The following is a 27,905-nucleotide window of genomic DNA, read 5'->3' as shown; positions in this document are numbered from 1 at the left end:
AATGGTGGCCACAAACTCTGCGTGAATCCTTGCCCCTGCCAGGACAAGATGTGAAGTTTTTGGCCAGGGCACCTGAGGATGTGTTGGTTCTTTATAGTGACAACATGATGAAATGTTGATGAGACAAAAAAGTTTAAGGCATGAGAGGGGCGCCTGGGTGGCTTAGTCGGTTAAGCAGCTGCCTTCCGCTCAGGGTCCTGGGTTCGAGCCCCACGTTGGGCTCCCTGCTCAATGGGGAGTCTACTTCTCCCTCTCCCTCTGTCTCTTCCTCCCACCCCTAGCTTGTGCTTTCTGCACCTTCTCTCTCTCCCAAATAAATAAGAAAAATCTTAAAAAAAAAAAAAAGTTAAGGCGTGAGAGATGCAGACAAATGATTTTCAGTTATAGGACGATTTCTAGCCTCAGCTTGGAATCCTTGTTGAAATCTTTAAAAAGGAATGCAAGCCTGTATCCCTTCCCTTCCTCTCCATTTTTCCAAACCCAGGAAACTGCACCAAATACTTTCAGTTCTAAAACTGTTTGACTCTCGTTCATAATATGTCACCTCCTCAGGGAAGCTTCTCATCACCCAGTGAGACAAACCTCCCCTTTCTCCGCAGCTCTGGCACTGAGAACCCCACACAGCACTTTCATGATACACTATCACCCCTGACTTGTTGGCTTGTCTCTCACTGGAGGAAAAGCATCCCTGGTTAGGGCTATGCTTCATTTGATTTTGAAGCCCCAACACCTACTGTCATGGGGGACACATAGTAGGTACTCAATAAACACCTGTTCACAAGACCATGTATCATTGGTTAATCTTAAATCTATAGCCAATTTAGAAGATGCGCTGAACGTGAACACAGACCATAGGACATGCTGGGACAGTTGGTTTAATAAGACAAATATCCCACTTTTCAGTGATTTTCCCACTTCTCCTATAAGGACTTGTGTTGTAGCTGGTGTCTGACCGAGAGTTCCTGGTCACGTGAGGTTTTGATCCAAATGATATCTACATAAGGACTGATGAGCATGGAGTAATGTACAGAATTACTGAATCACTATATTGTACACCTGATATTAATACAAGTGTATGCTCATTATAGCCTAATTTGAGGAAATCAATAGTGCCCACTTGATCTAACTACCAGTTTGTAAAAACTACCAGAAAAAGATGTGCCATATCCTGGGGCTGCCATCAGCATAATCCAGACTACGGGAAACTAGAGACACATGGCCTAGTTTTGTCAACCAAAAAATTACAAATAAAAAATAAGAGAAGGGTGGGAAGAGAGAGAATAACCATACTGAGACATACATGTCAGTTCAGGTATGGGCCTTATTTGAATCCTGGTCCACACACAAAAATTATTTTTTAAAAAAAATCTATAAGGGAACACCTGGGTGGCTCAGTCTGTTAAGCGTCTGCCTTTGGCTCAGGTCATGGTCCCAGGGTCCTGGGATGAAGTCAGCATCAGGCTCCCTGCTCAGCGAGAAGCCTGCTTCTCCCTCTCCTGCTCTCCTCTCCTGCTCTTCCTGCTTGCGTACTTTCTCTCTCTTTGTCAAATAAATAAATAAATAAAATCTTTTAAAAAAATAAAATAAGGGACGCCTGGGTGGCTCAGTTGGTTAAGCAGCTGCCTTCAGCTCAGGTCATGATCCCAGCATCCTGGGATCTAGTCCCACATCGGGCTCCTTGCTGGGCTGGGAGCCTGCTTCTCCCTCTGCCTCTGCCTGCCACTCTGTCTGCCTGTGCTTGCTCTCTCTCCCTCTCTCTCTCTGATAAACAAATTAAAAAAAAATCTTAAAAATAAAATAAAATAAAATAAAAAAACCCCTCAAAACTATAAGGCAATAGAGGGTATGTGATCACTGACTACATACTTGATACTACCTAATTATTTTTCAGGTGTGCTAATGACCCTGTGGTTATATTTTAAAAAGAGTTATAATCTTTAAGAGATATATCTAGATGAAATGATACAATGTCTAGGAATTTTTTTTTTTAAACCTGGAGTAGAGAAGTGGGTAGGAAGTACACGGTACATATGCCAAAAGAGCAAGCAGGAAGGGCTCCATACATTTGTTTTCATTATACTGTTCTTACTACTTTCATAAAAGTTTAAAAATTTCCATTAAATAAAAAAAATCAGTAGTTTATGAAAGCTTTGTTCCCTGAACTCCATGGAGCAGGCTCCCTGTGACAATGTTGGACAGACTGGGTGGTGGCCCTTTTGGGATGGGGGGAGTGGGGAGGCACAGGAAGCTGTAGGCAGTGGGGTGATTCCTCCAGTGCTGCCAGGAGAGAATGAGAGGGAAGCCGGTCCCCAGAGACCCGATCACTACCTTCCGCAGAGAGGCTCCTGGTTCCACAGAGATGTGTATCTCAGACTCTGGGAACCAATGGAGGGGGAAAGAAGTATTTCTCAACCTCTCAGATGGAAAAATAAATGCTCAGGAAAGGCAGACTGTTAAGGACATGGAATTTGGATCAGAAGGTTTGGATTCCCTCCTTGTTCCACAGCTGGGACCGGGGGACATCTCAGGGCCTCAATGTTCTCATCCATAAAATAGGAATATAGTTCCCATCCGCATCAGTAGTTCCCATCCACACCAGAGAACTGGTGTGAAGGTAAGATGGGATCTCGTATGGGGAGGTGAGAGGCAGCCCGAAGCGGTGGGTCGGACCCTTGGGTCTGAACCGTGGCTCTGTTTTACCATCCACACAGTCAAGTACTAAATAAATGAACGCTGTTAAAATTAATTATTTAAGAAAAAGCAATTTGTTCAAGGCCTCAAAGTGAGTCAGCAGGGTACTACTTGGGGGGAGGATTTGCGCTCTGCTGTTCTCCCCACTAACCTCTGGGCTTCTCTTTCGGCTCTGTCTGGGCAGCTGACTCACAACCGGTCGCTTTTTGCACAGTGCAGGAGAGATGGAGATGGCGAGATGGACCATTCCTGTTCGGACAGCTGGGCCACCCCGGGGACAGCGATGAATCAGCCTTTGCTGCTGCCACACTCAGCACACAAGGCTTCTCAAGCAGAAGCAGAGCATCTGACCCAGAAGTGGGTGGATGATGGCAATGGATGACTGTCTCCTTGTGCTCCCCCCCACCCCCACAGCACTCAGTAACTTCAGCCCGCTTCTCCAGCTTCTCAGTAGAAATGTATTTTTTTTTTCAATGCAGGGATCAAGCTAGCGAGAGGGACATGCGTGCATGTACACATGTGAGTTATACACGTGCACATGTTAGAGGATGCTTGTAAACCCATGCCCATTACAATGGCTGACAAGTCATCCACTTTCCTGGGCCCCACGTCCCTTAGAGGGGCGCACAGTCATGATCCCAGAGGACCTCGTGCCACGTGTGGTTTCAGAGCAGAGTCTTGAGTTTGAGTGATCCAAGACCTATAACCTGAATCTCATCATTGTCTGTCTAGAGCATAAGAGGTACAAGGAAGCAAGAATTCCATTTCCTTTTTGTGAATGACTGTTTCTGTTGGATTGAGGAGTCAGGCTGGGCAAAGAGAAGGGTGACAGCTCAGGATATGCATTTATGGATGTGGAATTAATTGGTTGATTTAAAAAATGTATAATGTCTTGGATTTTGCAGTAAGAATCCTTTAAGCTCGCTCTATTGTCTGTAAGACAATAGGTGGGACACTCGATTCATTCATTTTTTTAAAAAAGATTTTATTTATTTATTTGACAGAGAGAGATCACAAGTAGGCAGAGAGGCAGGCAGAGAGAGGGGGAAGCAGGCTCCCTGCTGTGCAGAGAGCCCGATGTGGGGCTCGATCCCTGGACTCTGGGATCATGACCTGAGCCAAAGACAGAGGCTTAACCCACTGAATCACCCAGGCGCCTCCAATTCATCCATTCTATTATGCTTGTAAATAATAACTGTAATGAACAACCCATTAATTACCATGGATGAACAAGGTTGAAATAAAAACAAATAGGTATACATAAAATAATTTCTAGTCAAACTTCATTTCTTACAGAGTAGCACCTACTCTTTTATTGTGCTAAATAATTAAAAAGAACCTCGATGTCTTATTTTGTGTATTGAAAAGCTTTGAGTCTTGCTCTGCAGAATACATTTTCCCAGGAAAAGCTGCTCACAGCATTTGGCTTTGACATTAAAAATGCTGTAACTGGGCGCCTGGGTGGCTCATGGCTCTCTGCAGGGCTCTCTGCTCAGCGGGGAGCCTGCTTCCTTCCCTTTCTCTCTGCCTCCTCTTTGCCTGCTTGTGATCTCTGTCTGTCAAATAAATAAATAAATAATCTTAAAAAAAAACAAAAACAAAAACAAAAAACCGCTGTAACTAATTGTTTGCAATTTATCAGAAAGAAAAAGGTAATTGATCTTTTAAGGTTATTCTGCTGATGCTATGGAAAAAAGATAAGGCTCCAGTTCTCCTTTCAAATCGGTTCCATGTGGAGTAGAGGATGAGCATTTGCTTGGAAGTAAGCAGGCCCATGTCTGAATTCTAACCAGTGAGCAGCTGTGTTGCCCTGAGAAAGTCATTTTTCCCACTTGGGCTCCACCCCCTCATCTGAAAATTAGGGTCTGCATGTCATTCCCAGCTCACTCAATTTTCACAACAAAGCATTACGGTCAGGAGGTTTATGATGTGAAAGCTGAGGACCCGACTCCTATAGATCAGGGATCAGCAAACTATAGCTCAAGGTCAAATCCAGTCTGCCACTCACTCTATATACAACCCACAAGCAAAAAGTGGGTTTTACATTTTTTAAATGGTTGGAAAAAATAAAAGAATATTGTTGTGACAGGTGTAAATAACATCAAATTTCAGTGTCTGTAAATACCCTTTATTGGAACTCAGCCATGCTCATGGGTTTACATGTCATCTGCCTGCTTTTGTAGGATGACAGCAAAGTTAAGTTGTTGCCACAGAGACTCTGAGGCCCATAGAAAATATTTATTCTCTGGTTCTTTATCAAGTTTGCTGACCCTTACCATAGATCAGTATGTCTGCAGCTTTAACGTACATACCGATTACTGAGGGATCTTATTAAAATGTAGTTTCTAATTTAGAAGGGTTGGAGGTTTTGCATTTCTAACAAAAGCTCCAGGGGCTGCCTGAGCTGCTGGTCTGGGGACCCCATTTTGAGTGGCAAGGCTAGGCTCGATCAGACAGATCTGGGGATACCATGATCTGCTCAACATCCTTTGGGGCCTTTCCAGAGGCTTTAACATAAACTCGGACTTACTACTGTGTGATTCTTACCAGTCTGTCCAGTTTCGTTGCCCGCCCCCGACCCCATGCTTCTCACACACATACCTGGAAACATACTCCTACATGTACACACACCTGCCTTCTGCACCCTGATGCTTTAGGCTTTCTCATTCACCTGCCTATGCACACCCTGGATTTTCTGCCTAGAACATTCTCTCATCTCCCCACCCCTCCACTCCGGACATGGCCAACTGTCCGGTTTCTTGTCCTTTATGCTTAGCTCAAGGGGCACCTCCTTTGAGAGGAGCCTTCCTGGGTTCCCTGAGGCGGAGGTAAGTGGCACTGTCGTGAGGCCCCTTTAGTACCTCATCTCCTCTCACAGCCTGAATCACATGCTGCGTGACCTGTGTCCTTACAGCAGAGGTCATCTCACATATTCCTGCTTGTCTGCGAACCAAGCCCAGTTCTTGGCACACACCAGGGGTATACTGCGTGTTTCGTGGAACAGGACAACAGGGACGCCTGGAATCAGCCAGCAAATCACATGGAGAGCGGGGACTACCGCCTACCCTCTCTGAATCCTGGCATGTTGCTTTCTTTTCCCCGAGCCATGCTTCAGAAATCGATGTCCTCTGTTGCAACCAATGGATGTTTTATAGTGTTTCAGTGGGACAGAAATCCAGCCTGTGCTCTGAAACCCTCAGAGCCTTTGGGAACAGCAGCCTCGTCCCCTGGCTGGCCACACTGTGGAGTACAGAGAATTTCTGAGCCTGGGGAGCAGCTCCTGAAAATATACCCCCCAGAATGCAGAGCCAGTCCTGACAGCTGGACCTGCAGGCTCAGCCCCCAAGTAAGGAGTTCCTTGTTTGGAGCCCGACTTGTGTAAAGTGCTGAGAAGGGCTCCATGAGAAGCCCTGGGAAACAGACACCTTCTCGTTTCTCGTGGCTTTGATTTCCTTACTGTTACCGGAAGCCCGAGGAATGTGGATCGGCCGGACAGACTGTAGGCTGAGTGCAGCCACAATGGAGACAAGGGGAGGGAGCACCCAGCAGGGACCACCAGCCCTTCCGCCCACCCAGCTAGTTGAGACGGCTGAGGAAGGATGACAGAGAGGAGGGGACAGTGTGCAGAGCCCCGGAAGCCACCCTGAGTATGCCCCACCTGCTCAGTATGGTATCTTCCCCACCCCTCCTCCACCTGACCCAAAATTCCCTACCCGAAATCCCCAGAACTATTCTCTCCAGAAGGTCGCTGAGAGTTGGTATGGCCTGACCTGAATTGGGTCCCTTCCCCACCAATTCCCATGCTGAACCCCACCCCCTAACGTGGCAGCGTTTGAAAATGGCGACTTTGTGACAGCATGAGGGTTAGATACGCTCACGAGGGTGCAGCAGAATCGGACAGGACTCGTGGGCCGTCCGAAGAGGCACCTCTCTCCCCACCAGCGCCCGCGCGGGAAAGGCCACGTGAAGGCACAGTAAGAAGGGAGCCCTCTGCAAAACGAGAAGAGGGCCCTCACCGGCGGGACCCCAGCTCTGCTCGACCTTGATCTTGGACTTCCAGCCTCCACAACCATGAGAGAGTAACTGACGGGGGTTTAGGGGGCCGGCCTGGGGCTCCGGGATCCGGGAGCCCGAGCCCACCACGCCGCAGCCTTCCTTCGCAGGCCATCTGATCAAATGCGTGTCCCCCGAGGATCGTTCATTAAGCTCAGGAAGGCGGCAGGGACCCGTCCAGTTTTCCTCGCCATCGTCTCCCCGGCGCGTAGGACGAGGCACAGAAATAATAAATGTGAATGAACGAATGAACGTACTGAGTGCTCACTGGGTACTTGGCACCAGGCAACGTGGTAGGGAAACAGGAAAAACGAAGACACCATCACGCCAAGGAGACGGTGATGCGATAGGCGAAGCGCTCCAACAGAGGCACAGGACCTGCACCTGCCGGCGGCGCACTGAGACGCGCATGCGCACACGGACACACGGGACCCGCGCGCTCCTTCTGCCTCTGGGTGGGAGTGGGTTGAGCCCCACCGAGGAGTGAGAAACGGGTAATGCAATCTGAGAAATTTTCTCACAGAGAGGCGTATGTGAAAAGGACGTTTATGATTTCACTTGAGAGCGAAAAAGGCACCCGGGAAAAAGGCACCTGTTGATTCATTGATCAACAAACGTGAGCAAGCCCCAGCCAGGGGTGTTAACATTGTGGGAACTTGAGCTGTCAGAGATAGCTGGGTGGGGGCGCCCGGGTGGCTCAGTGGGTCGAACCTCTGCCTTTGGCTCAGCACATGATCTCAGGGTCCTGGGATCGAGCCCCACCTAGGGCTCTCTGCTCAGCCGGGAGCCTGCTTCCCCACCCCCCCACCTCTGCCTGCCTCTGCCTACTTGTGATCTCTGTCAAATAAATAAATAAAATCTTAAAAAAAAAAAAAGATAGCTGGGTGCTACGAAGAGTACTGGGGCGGAGGGGAAGGTGAGGGCAAGCAGACCGGAGAGACAGGCAGCAGGCAGATGGTGATCACCTCCTAACTGGAGTGATACCTGGAAACACAGAGAAGGGAGCCAAAGGAAGAGAGAAACAGAAGACATTACAGCAGCGGAGGAATGTTTGATGGTCTCTTGAATTGTTAAAATGAAATCTTCAGAGGGTCTTGGGGGGGTGGGTGGAAGGGGAAGGGCTCCCAAAACAGACTAACCGGGGCATGTTGAAACAATCCCTTACAAGTTGGAAGAAGCCATTAACTGATCTGCCTGCCTCTTCTCGTTTGTGAAAATGGAAACAATACTTAGTGATCCCCCCACTCAGGATACAAAAAAGTAAGACACACACAACAGATCCACAACAAAAGTGAGCTCTTACTAGCTGTCTCTAATTAAGAAGTTAAAAGAAAAAAGAGAAAAGAAAAGAAAAAGAAAAAAAAAGTTCCAAACACCCTGCAGTTTCAAGATGGCCCTTTGAAAACTCGGAGGAAAGCGGGCTTCCCTCACCGCACGCCATACCTCCTTGTGTAGTGACTATCCCTGCTTCTGTATGTGTCTGTCCCTCTCCTAACCTCAGGGATTCTCAGGGGCCAGGAATGCATCTGTTTGTCTGGGGCCCTTGGATCTACACGGTCCTGGGCTCATCAAGAGGCACTCCTTGAAACTCTGGATAATTAATTGCACAGATGGGCAAAGCAGACGTAAACCATCTTACCCAGAGTCACAGGAAAGATCAGCGGCAGAGCATGTTCTAGAACTTTGACCTCACAGTCCATTGACTTCTGGAGACCACATGGTCACAGACCAAACAGAACAAAACCTCTGATCTCATCCGGGGACAGAAGCATTCCTCTCCAAATCTCCACCAAATGGGAACCGCCACCCAACACTGAGCAGCCCATGTCACCTTCCTCCCTCTCAGAAGTGGCATCCACACTTTCACAAGGAAAAGCAGACACAACACTCGAAACAACTCTTAAAACACCTTCCTGCAATGTGGGCTATAAACACAGGAAACGGCAGCTGGCTGAGCTGCCAGTAACGTTTATTTGCCAGTCAGGGTGCGAGAGCTCTGTGTGTGAGTTTAAAGCTGTCATCCAGGAACAAAAATAAGCCAGTAAAGCAGAAACTGAGGGACCCTGACTGTAGATCTAATGGAAGGGGCTTTGGAGTCAGAAAGGCTAGGGTTAGAAACCCAGCTCTGCCACTATTCGGGAGGCATGTTCAGTCACCTTTTGAGCCCCCATTAGCTCATTTGCAAATGGGTCTATTAATAATAACTGCAGGGGTTTTCAGTGAAGAGTAACTGATATCATGATTGTAAGGTACTGAGGCTAGCGACTTTGGCACAGAAAAAGATGATTATGAGTGGTATTTACGATCAAGCTCCTTGGTATTTCCCCAAAGCTGAACACTTTTATTTTTAAGATTTTATTCATTCATTTGTCAGAGAGAGAGCGCACAAACTCTCTTTGTTGGAATGGCAGGCAGAAAGAGAAGCAGGCTTGCCGCTGAGCAAGGAACCTGACGTGGGACTCAATCCCAGAACCCTAGGATCATGACCTAAGCTGAAGGCAGATGCTTAACCGACTGAGCCACCCAGGCATCCCAGAGCTGAATGCTTACGTCCACATAAAAACCTGCACATGGATGTTTACAGCTGCTTTATTCAAAATGCCAAATCTTGGGAATCAACCAAGACATCCTTTATTTGGTGAATAGATAAACTGTGGTAATCCAGACAGTGAAATATTATTCAGTGCTAAAAAGAAATAAACTATCGGGGTGCCAGTGGTTAAGTCTCAGTGGTTAAGCCTCTGCCTTCAGCTCAGGTCATGATCCCAGGATCCTGGGATCGAGTCCCGCATCAGGTTCTCTGCTCAGCAGGGAGCCTGCTTCCTCCTCTCTCTCAGCCTGGCTCTCTACCTACTTGTGATCTCTCTCTCTCTGTCAAATAAATAAATAAATAAATAATCTTTAAAGGGAAAAAAAAAGAAAAAATGAACTATCAAGCCAGGAAGATGTGGAGGGACATTAAATATATATTTTGGGCAGAATATAAACATATATTCCAGATAGGCAGAAGAAGCCCATCTGGAAAGGCTATATAGTGTATGGTGCCAACATACAGACAGTGAGCTGAAAAAGTTAACACAATGGAGTGGCTTCAGGAGGAGGAAATGCCAGGGTTTGGGGGGTGGGTGGAGTTGGGAGCAATAAATAGGCAATAGGTAGAACACAGAGACTTTTAGGGCAATGAAAACACCTTGTATGATACCATGGTGGTGGATACGTGTCCTTATACATGTGTCCAAACTCATGAAAGGCGTAACACCAGCAGTGAACCCTAAGGAAAGCTATTGGCTTTGGGTGATGGTCATGTGTCAATGTCGGGTCATCAACAAAGGTACCACTCTGGTAAGTTATATTGATGATGGGAGAGGCTGGGGCACGTGTGGGGGCAGGGGTATTTGGGAAATCTCTGTATTTTGCTCTGAACCTAAAACGCCTCTAAAAAAATAGTCCTCAAAAATGCTGTTTCTCTCCAACACCCTGGAGGGCCTCATGTAAAGAAAGGCGCTTGACAATATCCAGATCTTTGAAGAACCCCAGGACCTCAAGCAGAGTCATTTGCTGGCTCCCTCGCCATTCCATAGCTCCAGCTACCTGTCTCTGTTTCAGGGCATGTGGCAGAGTGCGACACACTTATGTGACTACTTCTTGGTCCTCCCTATTAGACGGGGAGCACCAAGGCAGCAGGGGCCATTCCTTATGCATTGTTTTTTCTTTTGATCCTAGCAGCAAGCAAGCAAGCCCGATAATTGCATGTTGAAACAAACAAACAAAACCACCCCGGGAACAGGAAACTGGTGCAAGGAAGAGAAAGAGGCACTCTGGACCCTGACATACAGCTCTCCGATGGTACTCCCAATATTCTGGCAGGAGTCCAGCAGTGAGCAGAGAAAGGCTAAAGAAACATGGTAGTACTTCCTCCTTGATGGTGATGTTCTTCTTTTTCTATTAAAGAAGAAAGCTCCCTCTGTAGAAAGGCAATTCCAGAGCAAAGAAAGCCAAACAAGGAAATAACCTCAGATCCTTTAGCAAAAAGTGTTGCAACATACATTCTCCCCATCATCAGAAACTGCAAGGACAAAAGACAGAACATCAGCCCTTCTGGAATTTTCTATTGCAAGGAGTTCAAGGCTCACTTAAGGCTCCTTCTTTTATGGCTGAAAATTCCAGTCTCCTGAGTCAATTATAAACTCAAAGCCATCCTCCTTCCTCACAAGTTCTTTCTCTTCCTATTCCTGGCAGGGGGGCAGGGGGTGTTCTGCCCTGGCTTGGTTACATTGGACTTGTCCCTCTCCTCTGCCTGTGGCTCACTGCTGCTTGTCTGAGCCTCTTGTCCACTCCCTCTGTCCCAAAGTGGTCACATGCCCAGAGCTGACGACACATCGGTGAGTACGTGCCCACCAAGCGAGAGCTTGAGACCCACCCCTTCTGAGGCCCTTGTCTGACTCCCTGAGGTCAGCATTTTGTGTCCCTTCAGCCCTTGTGTGAGGACAATGCAATCCTACCAACCCTGGTGGGGCTGATCCAAAAGGGATGCCTGGGAAGGGGATGTTCAGAGAATCCAGAGACTTGGCACAAACACACTTTAAAGACAGCAGACTTGGAGGTCAGGTCCACCCCCCACTTGTTCTTCAAAACAAGAACTACCTCTTGGCTGTTCAATACCTCAGGAGTCAGTGAGCTCCCTCTGTGGGCTACTTGTATGTGCATGGTCCTAAGACCGCCTAGTTGTACCTCTGAATAGCTTTGGGTGCATTTCTTTAGGCTCCTTTTCCCCCCCATATTTTATTTATTTATTATTTTTTTTAGTTTCAGAGATAGAGTTTGGTGATTCATCAGTTGAATATAACACCCAATGCTCATTTCATCACGTGCCCTCCTTAATGCCCATCACCCACCAAACCTATCCCCCCAACCCATCCATATTTTAAATAGGGGAAATGATCTCTTTTACCGTCAGCACTGTGGAATCATGCATGTGAAAGCACCTATCCAGAAAGTTCCTCATAAAGGACACCCTCAGATTTCATATCCTTCCCCACAGACCTCAGATCCCAGGTTGGCCAAGCCTAACCCTGGTGGTGGCTTCAGATATGTTCTCCAACCTATGTCCATCTGAGGAGGCTGAGAAGGAAGTTCAGTCACAGTCGGTCATAACTGGGCAGAGAAGGTCCTGGAGCATACCACAGTCGAGCCACTAGTTTCCAGATTGTTTTTCTGGTGAACTGGCATTTGCCCCACCCCCCAGCCACATAACTGCCACCAAAGTCCACAAAATAAGCATCCTCTTTTCTTATGACAGCCCCCTAGATATCAGAGGAGAGAACCTTCCTCCCTCTCTATCTTATCACATGATATCACCGTCTTTTGCTTGAGTCTATCTTGCCCAAGAGCTTGAGAGCAACTTGCGGTCAGGGATGGGGTCTTACTCATATCGGTCCCTCAAAAGCCTTCCCCAATCACACAGGACACACGCCATCTTGCCAAAGCAGTTTTACTGGTTTCCAGCCCCTCGTCCTCGGTCGGCCCACCTCCCTGCTCCGCTGGCCCGCAGGGCTGCCAGCCACTGGCCAGAACAACACAAGCACACTCGCCACCTTCCTGCCGAGGCTGGATGGATGAAGCGACACCAGGAGGTCTGGGGTGCCTGAAGCAGCCAGACAGCAAAGGGGTTATGGCTGTGCATCCGGCCTTACCGTGGAGAGCCCGTGCTCTTACACTTGGAGGAAGATAGGGACTTCAAACATCCTCCTCAATCCTGACCCACGAAGCTGCTAAAGGTCTCCAGTGAGCCTGGAGGTGCCTAAAGGCTCACCTTGATGATCTGTTGATTCTTCAGACCCACCTAAAAGCCGACTCCCCCAGAGTCCCCTGCCATCATGACCACCGTGCTGGTGTGTTGGGGATCCATCCTGATAAGGACAGTAGCTCTGAGTACTTGTGAGCCAGGAAGGAGGAAGGAGCGGCATGGTTCTGCACAGAGTTCTATAGGGAGGAGAAGAGCCATTCCACACACCTCACCCAACTCCCTGCATCTCCCTGACACCTCCCCAGAAGGCTTACCCAATCAACCGAATGCTTAAGTTATCCCTAGGCCCCAAGTCTTAAAAATGTTGGGAAGAGAACTTAGGAACTCACCAAAGACTTGCAATGACCATTGACTTATACCCAGAGTCCTCTCCTGCATCCCACACAACCCTGTGATTCCAAAGTTAGTGATCTGTACCACTATACAGCTACCATTCATGGTGCACTGAAGAGTCAGGCTCTGGACTAACTACCTTGTGTGTATTATCTCATTCAAATGAGTAGCAGGCAAACCATTATGTACTCTGCCCAAGGAGTCCCTCCGAGAGGCCATGGGAACAGGAGCACACTTCCTGTGTGTGTTGTGGAGGGCTCCGTTTGCAACACAGATGGGAGACATGGCTCACGGGGACATGGTATTCTGTAAACTCCTGAGTACAATCCCATGCCTGTCTTCCCCAAATCTGGAGCCAAGATGGGTAGTACATATAACACGTACACACGCTTTTGGAAAAGGTGAGGATATCACAGCAACTCTATACAAAATTAGTAGACAGTCAACCACACTGCAACTATTTGGGCCCACTGAGAGATGAAACCAAAGAGATTAAACACGGGAGCAACCAATCAGGTTGCCTTCTTGACCCCAGTTCTATGTAATCTAAAGACATCAAGTCATTTTTGCTTCCTTCTGCCAATCGTCAAACGTTACTAAACACTAGCTATGCATCAACACTGTGGGTGCTGGTTAGGAGACCCGACTTGGGAATCTGACCACCTGGGGTAGTCCCCTTGGGTCTACCACTTACTTGCTGTGTGGTCTTGGGTGACTCAAAAATTTCCGTGCCTCAGTTTTCTCATCTGTAGAATGGGGATGATAACAATTTCTATCTCATAAGATTGTTATGAAGAATAAACAAAATAATGCCCATGTCATGTTTTAAAATACTGCTGGGCACAGAGTAGGCACTCGGTGAAGATTAGCTAGGAATATTCAGTGCTGTGTTGGAATGGTGAGCGTGAAGAGACAACCAGTGAGGAGTTAGGGATAAGAAAAGCTAATGAGGAGACCTGGTAGATGTCTGTCCTGTGCAAAAACATCACGAACTAAAAGGACATGCAGACGGAGAGTGTTACATGCACACACCTGCCATGGTAGAAGAATGATGGCTCCCAAAGATACCCTCGTCCTATTCCCCAGAACCTATGAATACGTTCCCTTCCAGGACGGAAGGGACTTTGCAGATGTGACTAAGCTCGGCCTCTTAAGCAGAAGCGCTGGAGTCACTAGGGTCTTTCTCAGGGAGATGGTGAGGCAGGAAAGGCAGAGACAGATGGAAGCCCAGGTGGGAGGGCTGTCTTCTGTAGAAGGAGGAAGGGGCGATGAGCCAAGGAATGCAGGCACACTCTAGAAGCTGGTGAAGTCAAGGGAACAGGCTCCCTCCTCCAGCCTCCAGCAAGAGCATGGATCTAGCGACATCTCGATTTTAGGGATCATGCCCGCATTAGACTTCTGATCTCTTGATGTTAAAGAGAATAAATTGGTGCTGTTTTAAGTCAAGACAAGTTTGTTAGAGTAGCAATAGGAAACTCTACTACACAGGCCTTTGGTCACATGTGCTGTATTTCACAAAACCTCTTGTTGTTCACAAAAGCCACTTGCTAAATCATTATGACTCACGTTCCCTACTTCCCAAAAAGGGTGAAGTGAAAATTTAAGCTTCCAGAAGGAAGTGTTCACTTTGATGCGGCTGGCTTGTCAAGGGGTTCCTTATGTTCCTCGTTCACAGCGTTAGCCTCTCAGAAGCAGCAGAGCTTGGTTAGGGAGGACTAGAACGGCCCAACAAATGTCACGCAAAACCAGCAGGTCACAGGCTTTCTGGAAGAGCCTCAAAGTACCAGGACCCAACCCCTGACAACAGTAGTATCATTTTACACGTGCATGACCTTTTGTGATTTTTATTGCTCATATATACGTGGCCTCACTTTGATTCATCCAACCCATTGAAACACTCCATCAAGACCACATCCTGAGAAAGTGCCAGATTCAGAATTTGAAGCCAGTCTTTTGTCCCTAAAGCCAGTCTTCCCTCCACCATAGCGGAAGGCAACATTTGTTCTTCCCCTCTGAGGTGGGTAACTGAGACAAGTAACGGTCCCCTCCCACATCGCCCCTATCACCAGGGTGATGCTTCCTCCTCCCCTCCCCACCCAGCCCACCCTTCTCGGAGGTGACCTCTCCAACTGGCCACGGACACGTTAGCTGCTTCTTCCACAGGCTGAGATATAAACACATGGAACACATAAGGAGGGCAGCCAAAGGGAAAGAAGGAAAAGGCAGAAAAACTGTGAAAGGGTTAATCAAGATAACAGCCCAGTCCGTTCCTCCAGAAAACAGAGCCCAATCTCCTTCTCAGAGGCAGAGCTTCTCAGGTCTGCGTCTGTCACTGACCAGCTGGTGGTCTTGAAAAAGTCACTTCATTTGTTTGTCTCATTTTAGTTCTATGTAGAAAGAGGAAGTTGGACTAGAAAAGTTCCACCAGCAATGCTAGCTGTACATTTCTGAGATTCTGCCTCTACGGGTCTTTTCCATGCAAGAACAGTCTGCTTCAACAAAGACACCGGAGTCAGCCCACGTGGAGGGCCGGAGCCTTCATGGGATTCTTCACCCGGAAGCAGATCCTACCAGGCCCCATGTGTGCCTCTCGAGCCAGGGGAAGTGATCTCTGTCAGGAAGTCTAATACGAGGCACCGTCTAAGATGGGAATAATAACTAACACTTCTTTTTTTTTTTAAATAAATATTTTATTTATTTATTTGACACACAGAGAGAGAGATTGCAAGTAGGCAGAGAGGCAGGCAGAGAGAGAGAGAGAGAGAGAGAGAGAGAGGAGGAAGCAGGCTCCCCGCTGAGCAGGAAGCCCAACTTGGGGCTCGATCCCAGGACCCTGAGACCACGACTTGAGCCGAAGGAGAGGCTTAACCCACTGAGCCACCCAGGCACCCCATAACCAACACTTCTTGAACACCTCTATCTCCGTATACTTTCTGTCATCTAGAGCTCTCTCTAAGTTTGTGTTCAAGAAGTTGTTCATGGGGCACCTGGGTGGCCTAAGTTCAGAGACCTGGGACCCCAGCCCCTGGGGCGGCTGGCTCCGAAGTCAAGTTCGATCTAGGGATCGAACCCTGTGAGGCTGCTTCTCCCTCTCCCTCTGCCTGTTGCTCCATTGGCTTGTGCTCTCTCTCTGTCACATAAATAAATAAAATCTTAAAAAAAAAAAAAAGATGTCATTCATTTCCCCATCCTTTGGCAATGCATGAAGAGCCACTATCACTCACCAAATGTCCTAAACTTAAAACCATGTATTACCCTGTGTTGACATTGTCCACGTCCACCAACACTCAGAAATTCAATGCCCACAAACATAAAACCTACCACATAAAGTACAACTTCCCATTCTTTGGGGTAAACCTCTCCAACCTTGATTCAGGTACCTCCACTCCAAGGTCTTCTGATTATTTCTTTCCCCCTCTTCTTTCCTCTAGCTTTTCCTTCCAGAGCACCCAATAAATCCATCATCCATTCATTCCATACGGGCCCACTCATGTCCAGGTTGTCGGTGAGTGCAGGTGGGCCCGTGTGTGTAGGACAACTTGCAGTGACTTCCAAGACTGCACAACACCTTCCCTCGGGGTCACGGAAGGTGCTCTGGTCCCTGAGCACTGGCCACCCCATGAATCCTGATCCCTGGGCATTCCTTGCTGAGCTTTTTCTAATAGAGAGGTGGTGGTGGCAGGAGCTTACTGGAGAGAAGAAATTAGAGAAAATGAGCTTAGTGCATAGAGGGCTGAGATCTCAGCCAGAGACCAAAGCAAGGAGGAGCTGAGTAGGTTTCTCAATGCTTTATCCACAGTACTTAACACATTGACCAGCATGCAGAAACCACCAGGAAAGAGGCGTTGAATAATGAGGGAAGGGTCACTCCGGCAAGGATCCTCTGGTGATCTCGGCATGGTTTCCAGTGAGGGCAGCTAAGCGCAGACACGGATAGGTGAGGCCGGGTACCAAGGTATGGATGGGAGAGCACATAAAATCTCTAGAAGTGAGGGAATTCTAAAGCAAAGATGATTCTTCTATCTAGAAGGATGGTTAGATGGATGGTCTAGAATCTAGATCTCACAGTCAGATCTCAGTCAGCATCCTGGGGTCCTGATCCTCAGGAGTCTGGGGGTGCTGGAGAGGATTACTGGAACCCCCTTAGAGAGGCTTTGGAATCTCCATCCGGGAACACCTCATTCACAACCAACTTTACTGACTTGGGCATTGGAAAGGGAACGGAATATTTCGTTGACCTCAGTTTTGTCATGAAATTCTCTTCTCCCCTGCCTTCTTCCATGACACCTGTCATTTTGTTCTTTTCCTGCCTCTTGAACAGTCCTCCTTAGCTTCCTTCACCTCCTTTCTTCTCTACCCACCAGCTGGTCCCCAACAATACTATCCCTGGGGGTTGGCTTCTTTCCTTTCCTTTTCACTCTGCCTGTTCTTTACACCTACTGCCAGGCCTTCTGCTACAACCTCCAGCAAACAGTCTGGTCCCAACTAATTTCTCCGCCTCACCTCTCACTACCTCGATGTCTCCTTCCCACCAATCCCAGCCCCCAGGGCAGCTAGCTCCCGAAGTCAAGCTGTTCTCTCTGACTGGAATGCCTCCCCTCCTCTCCACCAAGAAAAGCTCTCCTCATTATTTAAGGTCTGCCTTAATTATCACCTCCTCTGCTTTCCTCAACCTTCTCAAGTTACACTAATTGTTTTTCTGTGGTCCCACATGGGTTTTTTCAAACTTTGACTACAGCAGTAATTGCTATCGTGATATCACATTCAAGGTTTCTATGTCCTGCCCTCCTGAAGAAGGTTGAGCTCCTGGAGAAGACAACCTTCACATTCCTAACAAGTTCCTGGCATACAGCAGGCACTCAGTAAATGCCCAGTAAAAGAGTAAACAAAACAATGTCAAACCTAAAGTCAGGCCCTACTATGGGCCAGCTCTTTTGGTAGCCAACATGTTCCCTTTTCCTTCTGAGCTAGATGGTGACAGAGAGCCATGGGGGGCGGGGGAGTGATGAGCAGAGTGAGTCAAGAGACCCAAGTTTAGATTAAAATCTGCTTCTATCTTCCCTTGTGGTGTAGTATGAAATCATTCAAATGGTCTACTGATCTTCCCAAACTCCCACCTCTCAAACTGAAGGGTCCTGATGCCATCTTGTTCACACCCTGAATTCCCTTCAGGGCTCCCTGTCTGGTTACCAACCCTCCTCACTTCCTCACCTACAACCTGCCTCTACCTCTGCCAGCACACAGGTCACACGGTAGCATAATTGTCTGTCTTCCACACTAGACTGCCAGGTCCTGAGGGCAGAGATTTTATATGTATATAATATATATATAATTAATATATTCATATTTTGTATATATTTATTACAAATATATAATGACGCTATGTCCTCCTCCTAACTCCTGTTAGAATAGGCGAGCACAGTTGCCCATAAACACGGGGTGAAATGTACACAGGCACACAAAGTTGGCATTACCAAGGAAACGTTTGATGGAGAGAAGACATATGCGATACTGGATTGTTGTTTTTTAAATTTCGTTGCAGTCTAGTTGACACACAATGTTATATTGCTTTCAGCTGCACAACAGAGTGATTTGGCAAGACTTTATGGAATGCTGTGCCCACCCCCAACCGTGAGCATGGCTACCATCAGTCATATACAACACTACTGTGTGTGGAACCTTTGACTATATTCCCTACGCTGTGCCTTCTCTTCCTGTGACTCATTCATTCCGGAACTGGGGGCCTGTACCTCCCACTCCCCTCCACCCGTTTTGCCCATCCCCCACCCTTGGCAACCATCACTCTTGTTCTCCATATTGATGGACCTGTTTCTGCTTTTTGTTTGTTTGTTTATTCATTTGTTTTGTTTTGTTTTGTTTTTTTCGTTTGTTTGCTTTTTTAAGATTCTATCTATATGTTAAACCGTATGGTGTTTGGATTTTTTTTTTCCCTCTCTTCTTGTTTTGTTCTCCAGATTTCATTTGTCAGGATATATCAGAAGAGGCCCTGAAGCGGAAAAAAAATCACGATGCCTAAGTGGCTGCAGACCTCGGACAAAGGACTTGGGATCTTTGCAGGGATCTAGAGATAACCCTGTCTCTTCCCTGCCTGCTTCACAGGGCGAAGCCTAACAAGGCTTGAGGGAGAAGAGACCAGAAAAGAAAGGGAGAGGAAGAGAAAAGAAGGGAGGCGGGGAGGCAGGGCGGGGTGTAGGGGTAAGGGAAGCTCAGGAAAGAGAAGCCAAATGCGTTGTGATTGAATGAGTTCCCCAGGGTGGGTGAGATCTGCTTAGGCAGAAAGCAGACACGTGCTGCGTCCACAGTCAACTCAAGGACAGGCTGGTTAAGGGATGACGTAGGCGATGTCATGGATTCAGAACTCCAGCAACTCCATGCTGTTCGGAGCGTGCGTCTGTGTTTCAACAAGACTGTACACAAAAGCAGCCATCAGGGCAGATTTCTTCCCTGCTCCGAAAGTGCTTCCTACCTGAGATCAGAGAAGAAACATTTAGAGAGTCAACGCTCACAGTCAATATTTTTGAATGGGGCACCATCAACCCAGAAGCAGGATTCTAATCAAGCCTGCCACCTGATTCATAGAGAAGGCTGAATCCGCAACACCTCAACAGAAATCTGAAATGTTCGGCTGCCTCTGGCCATCTGTGCTATCAGCTTCCTCCCCGCATTTTCCAGACGGCTGGGAGCCGCTCTCTGCTGGTGTTTTTTCCAGCTTCCCACTGTGTGTGGCAACAGCCCTCGTCTTGGTGGAGTTGACTGCCACTGCTGCTTTCTGTACGAGATTGTTCGTGCTTCCACTGGGGCAGCGGAGCAGTGTGAATTGTTATACAAGCAGCTGGTGACTTCCAGAAGGGAAGGTGCCCCTTTAATTAAAAAGGTGCCCAAGAACCATTGGTTTCCCCCAGGGGCGGGGCTCAAGACACTAACCTCCTCTTTCATTCAACCAGCACTCTGGCTGTTTTATGCAAGAAAGCACATTATGTACCAATTTGAAAATTATACCATTGTACCCTACTTAAATGGCCCTCCCTCTCCCCATTGTAATTGGCTGCTATCATTCTTTCTGCTTATTTTCTCTCTAGAATATCAATGGGCAGTCCTGAAGGGTTTTCTTTAAAGGGAGAAAAGAAGAATTTGACAGTAAGGCACTGGGGAAAATAAAACAAAACAAAAACAGAAAAGCATAGGAGACACAGTGAAAACATCCTGTGCTGTCCAAAACCATGGGTCCATGTCACCTGCGGGTCCCCAGAATGCGTGAGATGTGGTTGACTTCAACCCCATTTACAGCTGGGAAGACTGAGGCCCTGAGGAAAAGACAGAGATGGGTGTGAACTCAAACAGCTGATAAGTGAGAGCAGAGCAAGAGCTCAAAGCCAGGGTCTGAAAGAAAGGGAAACTGAGTTTGCTTTCCGTTACTGCAGGGCTACCGGTTGGGGGGGAACTGAGGACAGAACCTTTACACTATCTGTAAAGTGTTGTTCCCCACGCCCAGAAAAAGTACACCTGCTCTCCGGAGGGTCACTGTGGAGGGTGTTCAGCCAGCTAGAGAGAGTCCCAGGCTGCCTCCGACAGCTGACTTCAGAGTGCCAGGTGGTGAAACTTGGCATTCATCTTCTCCTCCTGAGAACAGCACAGAATATAGTAGGATACCATGCACCTAGCAAGAACTCAGACAATTTCTGGATGTCCATCGGAGGCCTTCCCAAGAGGCCTCACCCCCAGGTGAGGTGGCCAAGAACATGCTGGCAAAGCCATCAGGAAAAACAGGGGTTGTTCTTCCCCGTTTTTCCTCATGGAAAAGAAAGGGGCCGACAAGAAAGGAGATGTCCTATCACATAATCCTGAACCCCGACAGAAGGTCTGGAGGGCAGAGGCCCCTGCTCCATCTATCCATCCATCCTCCCGGGACATTCTCCCACAAGCCTCAGAGGCCCCTGGGAAGATCCTCCGAAGAAGAAGACAAGAGCTGTCAGCCCTGACGGGGACCGCAGGCATCTTCCTCTCCAGCAGCCGCTCCAACCTGCAGGGACTGTGCCCATCTCAGGGCAGAGAAGCACACTCTTGAGTGAGATTTTTTTTTTCTCTCTCTCTCTCTTTCCAGGGATGGAGTCTGATTCCACGTGAGGCTGATCAGAAGACAACGATCTGGTGCTCCAGCATATCCCCAGCCCGGGCCATTTACTATAATCCGCAGCTGGGGCAGCACTGGGGGCGGTGTTGGCTGTGCCCCGGGTCTGCTTCTCCTCTGCCTTGCACCCCTCAGGGCACTCTGCAGAAGGAGGTGCCAGGGAACAGAACCCAAGGGCTGGGGGAAGGCACAGCCCCTACCTCCTTCTCAGGACTCCGTGCCATGAGGAACGGGGAGGTGAACCCTGGAGACAGCCCACAAAGGAGCCGAGCAGAATAGAATCACCATTGCAGTAGCAGGACCGTCCCCGTCTTCACCGAGGGCTCACCGGATGCCACAGACTCCGTGGCATGGGCATGGAATGGCACCGCTTGCCTTTACAGCAGCCCTTCAAGGTAAGGACTGCAACTAGCAACATTTTCCTGGCTGGGAAATTAAAGCATGGCACTTCCAGCCACTTGCCCAACGTGTCCTGGCTGCCTGACCAGTTGCAGGCTAGACTTCCGTGTCTCGGGCAGCCAATGCTGGGGTCTCTTCCATGCCTGGCTGCCCAAGCAGTGGGACACCCCATCACACACACGCAGGCAGGGGATGTTGCTGGCATCAATCCCTCTGTCGCCCCTGTCACTGGCCAGAGGAGAGCTGGTGGGAGACACAGAGTCCCCTAGGTTTGCATGTGGCTTCTCTGAAAAGCCAAGAGTTTAACTCTGAGAACGAGTGCCCGCCCACGCCCTTGGTGAAAAGCAGCTGGAGTTCGAGGCAGTGGAGGGCAGGGGGCGGGATAGGGCAAAAAACCACAGGACAGAGTCACAAAGCAGGACCCTCGTCACTCTCTGTAGCACTCACTCTTCCAAACCTTAGTAGAAACTCACAAGGTCTGAGACTTGACAGTGATCATGCACATGAATCTGCTTCGCGATCTCTAAAGGGATCTAAAAACCCGCGGTACTATTTCTAGGGCGCAGCGGAACTTCCGCAGAAGGTCTGTGCGAGGGGCTGTAATTGCGTTACCGGTCATTTCAAACCCACCACGGTCTGCTAGCAACACGAGCAGATGAACTACTGATTCACGCAGCACCACGGAAGTCTCCAAAATATGCTGAAGGGAAGAAGCCAGGCAGGCACAAGAGGGTACACTGTGGGACTCCCCCTCCGTGCAGATCTGGAAAATGCAAGCTAATCTATAACGACAGAAAGCAGGCGGGTTCCCCAGGGAGAGGGTGGAAAGGGGAACGAGGAACCTTTTGGGGGTGACGGGCAAGTGCTGGGTCTTGTGGTGGTGATGCCATGGGGGTACGCTTTTGACAAAACGGATCAATCCACAAACAGATTTATTTTTAGGTACATAAATGATAGTTGAAAATAAAAATAGTTGAAAATAATGTGTGGCAAAATCTTCCCTTTGGAACCAGGGCCCATGTGCAGCTTGGGAAGGTCCCTGGACTTGCAGGTTTAACTCAAGACTCTCCAGGCGACCGGGCTGCACCCGGGTCAAGTGCCGGAGCTCCTCCGAGCCTCAAGCCTCTTCATCTTTAAAACGAGGCTGTCACCCCAAGCTTTGCCTCACGGGACGGCTGTGCCAATCAAGAGGGCTGTTTGGCGCACGTGAGAGCAATTTTCCGACAGCAAAATAACAGACGTAGAGGACTGTGGTATGGGTGCGCGGAGGTGATGGGTAACTTCAAGTCCTTTGCTCTGCCCACCAAGAAGATCCCTTCAGCTGTGGGGCGCCCACCTTTGGTGTCCTCTCTCTACCCCAGGACCTCAGGGAAAGCAGCTACAGAATTGGCCATGACTCGGAGACACTGAGTTGACCAAGGACTTCCACAGGATCCAATGTCAACCCCCAGGAAAGCTGGAGAAGGCCAGAGAAACTGGATACTTTAATTCACGGGCGGTGCAAGGTGCCTCTCAATTCCATGTGAAGGCAGCTCTGAGGGCCTTTTATCTTTGGTCGGCGAAGCACAACTAATGCAGCTCACTATCCAAAGCCAAGTCCAAGGTGCTTATCCCAGCTCTTTCCTTCCTCCACGGTCCTGCTCTTTGACTAGGTAGGCACTGTTCAAATATTCCCCATAGCAAAAAAGGACAACCTGAGAGCCCAGGTAGGTCTATGCCGGAGACTTCAACCAGCAACCACCGAGCATCCTGTTCCTCCAGTCAACACAATAAAACCGTAATCCTCTCTGTCTGGTGTCCAGATTATATTTTCAACTACTCTAAGTCCTTTCCTGCCTGTGACTCATTTTGTCTTCACAAAGCCTCGTGCGCAACACAGTACAGGTGTTGCTGGGTGCAGAAGCTGATGAGGAATGCTGAGAAAAAGGGAAGGCCTGACAGCTTCCTCGGTCAGAAGCTGGACAAGCGCTGGGCCATGGAACCCCTGCCACCGCGTCCTTTTGCAAGCCTGTTGTCTCTCCATCATCAGCAAACATTAAAGCCATTTGCTAGAGACAGAGCTCTGGCCACTGGCAGCCTCCAACAGACCCAACCAAAACAAAATTAAAGGTCAGAGGTGTATCAGCAAAGACCTCTCAGATTCAGTGGTGAGGTGATGCTCCTACCCTTGGCCTCAAGCTGCAGAAGAGATAAGAGATAAAAGCCTCCCTCCTCCACTAACCATAGAGGCCAGTAGGGGATGGTGTGAAATCAAGTAGCAAAGCAACAGTCCCCCCCCCCATGCCCCTCATCCCCGCAGAGTTCCGGGTCTGCCTTCCCTCCTGGCCCCCAGGCATGCTCTTCCCCCAGGCCTTTGCTCAGTTCCTTTGCCTTCCCACCAACCTCGCTCCAGTCATGACCAATATGGACCATTCTTTTTAGAACTTTTGGAATAGGAACGTTTAGAAGAGCTACTATGTACGGGGGAAGGGGAGGGATAAGGCCATTTTGGACCCTTGAAGGTTTCCTTCCGAAGGCTTCCCTAACACCTCCTAACCTGGTGCACACACACACAGACACCCTGAAAAATTGCTACTTCTCAGTCCTTTCTAGGGCAGGCCCTTCTACAGCAGTGTTTGTGGGCTGACGGTAATGTGGTGGGATGGAAAAAACCTAGTAAGAAGGAACATACCCTGAGGTCACCCAGCTGGCCCAGCACTCCTACTCCTCTCCCTTAGCTCTGTCGGGCAGTTAAAAGCGAGCACTAATTACTCCCGAACCTCTCAGAGGGAGGCAGTGAGGCCCCCGAGGGGTTAGGTGACTTATCCAAGACCACAGCATAGCACGTCTGGAATGGGGACCTGGGCCTTGCTGGCCGGAGCTCTCTGCCAGCTCACCCAGAGCCCTGTGGAAGGTCTCTTCTTGCTGCTGCTCGATGCCGGACTCAGTTACACACAATGGGGAAACCAGAGCTGTCAGCCTTGACTACCACCAGTCTCTCCAAAGGGCCACGTTCCAAATACCTCTCCCATCCCTCCTTGAGGCATCCCAGCCACGTCTCCCAGAACCCTGAAAACCATCACCGCTCCCTCCTGTCTGCAATTTCTTCACACCCTTTCCTCCAGGCTTAAGGCCCAAGAAGGAGGCTGCTCAGAAGCTTAGCCCATTGCCCTGGCTCTCTGTCTTCTCAACTCAGCAGCCCAGGGAGAGTAGCACTAGATCAGGGGACAGCCAAGGGCCCCGCCTCCTCCCGGGCAGGGAATCTGACGGAGAGGGAACGGGAAAGCCAACTCCCCTCCTGGCCAGGCTGTTCCATTAGGACCCCCTTGGTCACCTGTTCAGTAAAGAGAGGCAGTGCTAGTCATAATACTAGGAGCTGTGATGGGCGGAATAACGGCTCCCCAAACGCTAAGTCCTAATCCCTGGAACCGTGAACATTACCTTATAGTAAAAATAAAAGAAAAAAGGGGGGAAAAAAGGATCTTGCAGATGTGATAAAGGATCCTGAGCTGAGACGGCTGATCCTGGGAAGGCTCTCCTGAATGATCTGAAAAGGCCCTAAGAGCCATCACTAGTGACTTTGCAGGAAAGAGGCAGAGGGAGGTTTGACACCACCAGCAAGGCAATGTGACCTTCCATTCCCAGGTCCAAGTGATGTGGCCACAAGCCAACCGAAGCCAGCAGCCAAAGACGTGTGTGAGGCAAGGAACGGATTCTCCCCTGGAACTTCTGAAGGAAGCCCCGCCCTGCCGACACCTCGATTTCAGCCCAGTGACACTGATTCAGGGCTTCTTGCCTCCAGAGCTAGGAGAAAATACATTTCTGTTGTTTCAAGCCAGCCAGACTGTGGTCATTTGTTAGAGCGGCAGCAGAAACTAATACAGCAGCTAACACCTAATCATCACCAACTGCGTGCCATGCACTAATCCTGACATGCACTAAGCATGTCACTTACATTAACTCCTGGTGCTCGGGCTCTGGAGGTGAGGTTAAGCAGACCCCCTGAGGGTTTGAATCCCAGCCTTACTGCTTAGTGTTGTGACTCTGAGCAAGTTACATAAGGTGACTAAGCCTCTGTTTCTAAATGCATATGATGAGCATACGTGTTACATTTCTCAGTGTGTTGCTAGGAGGATACAATGGTTAGGAAAGGTCAAGTGCCTGTTAGAGTCTATATCCTAAGTACTCCATAAATGCTCGCTATGAGGAGATCTCAGGGGTTGAACCGGCCAAAATTAGACCATCATTCTAATCTGTTGGGACATGGACAAGACCTCTTGGACCCAGCCCAGGAAGAAAAGACGCTCCTTTAAAGCAGGCATGAATAGCAAACATGACAGTCTGAGGAGTTCAGTTAAGTATTTCTTCTCTTAACTGAGCTACTTAGGTCCTTAATGCTGGCCTAGATGCCGGGTCCTATGCTAATTCTGCAGCCCTGCCCAGAAGAACTCCCCAGCCTCTATATCCCCTTGCTTAAGGAAGGTGTGCACAGCCATCCACCAGAATAAGGACACACCTTGCAGCATCCACACCTCATGGGGCCCTGCAAAGCCTCCCAGTTTCTCTGTAACTCTGGCATCGGGAACTGGAGCTTCATTGCTTGAAAGTCAACCCGAGTCAAAAAACGTCAGTGTATTTCCTGACTTCCCAAGGCCCGCTTTCCTGACTGTCTGTCCCAGCCGGCTGGGTGGAAAGATAAAACCAGGGGTGTGCTTTGGTTACAAGGTCACAGCCAAGTTAGTAAAGAATAGAGTAAGGAAGGTTTGCCCCAAAGCTGCAGAAGGGTTATCTAGACTGGCCACCTGAAAAAAGGGGGGAGAAAAATGTTTTTTTCATTAACTTGGCCCTTCCCCATAAAGTTTGCCCAACTCTCCCATTCAGGTGATGTCATGCAAAGAAGCAGCGCCCCCACAGGATCGCAGGCCTGTGCCCCCACCGAAGAATTCTGCACGCCAGAAATTAACCAAAGGAGAAGGGCCTGGCCGCCCGCCTTGGTTTCCTCCTAGGCAGGGTTCCAGCCCCACGGTCTTGGTTGGCCAGCTGAAGAAGACTCCTGCTGCCATTGCCTTGTGCAGGCGGCCAGGCCTCTTCCCAGCGGGCCGCAGGGACTGCCACCTGCGCTCTCTCGGCCCTTCCCCACCCCGCCCTCCAAGGGTTAGAAGGATAAGGGAAGACAGCTCCCCTCCTTACTCTCAGGCACCCACAGATTTCCGCGCTGCCGTCACCACTGACGAGAACCCAGGTCCCTTGGAGGAATCGCTTCTCCTCATTCCATCCTCCCTATCAATGAACACGCAGCAACACCCACGCTCCCGCTCCTCCTACTCCGGAGGGAGACCGAACCCGAGAGCGACATCCGGAGCTGGAAGCCGCTGCGGTGAGAGCGCCCGCCCCTCCGCCCCGAGGTCCCTTGCCCCTTCCCAGCCAGCGGAGAGGATCCTAAACCAGCCCCGCGTTCCGGATCCAGAGGGTGCCCGAATCCTAGCTGGGGCCCCGCCTCCCCGGGGGCCGGGCGCCGGAGACCTCGGGGAGCCGGCGAGACACCCGCATAGCCCCACCACGGGGGCCGCCCGCCGGGCACGGTACCTGGGAGCCGACCCCGGTGCCCTCGCCGGGGCGGGGGGGCGCCTCACCTTCGGCACCCCCGGCAGGCGCCCTCGCCCGCCCCGCGCTCCCCGCCGCGCCTGCCCCGGCACCCGCGCCGGGAGGGGCCGAGTCCCGGGCCGCCCGCGCGCCGGTCCTGCCCCAGCAGGTGGTGGGCAGCGGGGAGCGCGCCGTCCGTCCGGCGGGCGCCGGGAGGCGAGCCGGAGCGAAGCCGAGGGCCGGCCGCGTGGGGCGCGAGGGGCGCGAGCCCCGCCACTTACGCGCGGGCTCTGGGGAAGCCCATGGAGAGCAGCACGTCCAGCGCAGATCCATGCTTGATGGTGCCGGGGCGCTGCTGGCGGCTCCTCCGCGGGGTGACTTTGCTGTACAGCTCCTCTCTCGCAGCCATGCCGTGCGGGCCGGGGTGGCCGTACTGAGCCATGGCTCAGCGGCCAGCCATCGCCGGGGAAAGCGCCCGAGCCCGAGCGTCCGGGAGGGAGCAGGGAAGGGGGCTCGGGGTCCCAGCGCCGGGCGGGAGGCGGCGACGGAGGCGGCGCTCGGAGCTTCCCCAGAGTCGAGACTGACGCTTCCTGGTGAGGCCACCGGAGCCAGGGCGGCCCGCGGGCTGCTTGGGCCGGACCCGCCTTCAGCTGCTCGGGCCCCCAGGTGCCCCCAGCGCGGCGCCGGCAGCGGCCCTCTCTCCTCCGCCCCCTTCCTTCTCTGCTCCTAGCGGTCCGGGAATTTGCAATGAGTAATTTTTGAATGGATCAAAAAGGAAAAGGAGCCTTGTGGGCCGGCCCTGCCTTGCCAGTACCGGGGCCCCGCCCCTCTCTTAAAGCGACAGCGCTGCCCGAGCCTGCTCCCGGCCCGGAGCAGGCTGTAGCGTCCGGGAGCTGCTGCGCGGAGGACTCC

General features: G+C 50.1%; 1 protein-coding gene across 1 annotated transcript in view; it reads right to left on the bottom strand.

Annotated features, from left to right (window-relative positions):
- UBASH3B (ubiquitin associated and SH3 domain containing B) overlaps window positions 1-27,637 on the bottom strand; it is a 136,787-nt gene extending 109,150 nt beyond the window's left edge. Inside the window, exon 1 of the mRNA XM_044258073.1 lies at window positions 27,275-27,637. Coding sequence (XP_044114008.1) covers window positions 27,275-27,435 — 161 coding nt within the window. The 5' untranslated portion in view covers window positions 27,436-27,637. The remainder of the gene's footprint in view (window positions 1-27,274) is intronic.
- Window positions 27,638-27,905: the final 268 nt, after the last annotated feature.

Source organism: Neovison vison, chromosome 7 (genome assembly GCF_020171115.1).
Source record: "Neovison vison isolate M4711 chromosome 7, ASM_NN_V1, whole genome shotgun sequence".
In the NCBI taxonomy this organism is placed as follows: domain Eukaryota; kingdom Metazoa; phylum Chordata; class Mammalia; order Carnivora; family Mustelidae; genus Neogale; species Neogale vison.
Note: the sequence above shows the minus strand (reverse complement) of the source record. Positions and strands in the feature narration are given on the sequence as shown.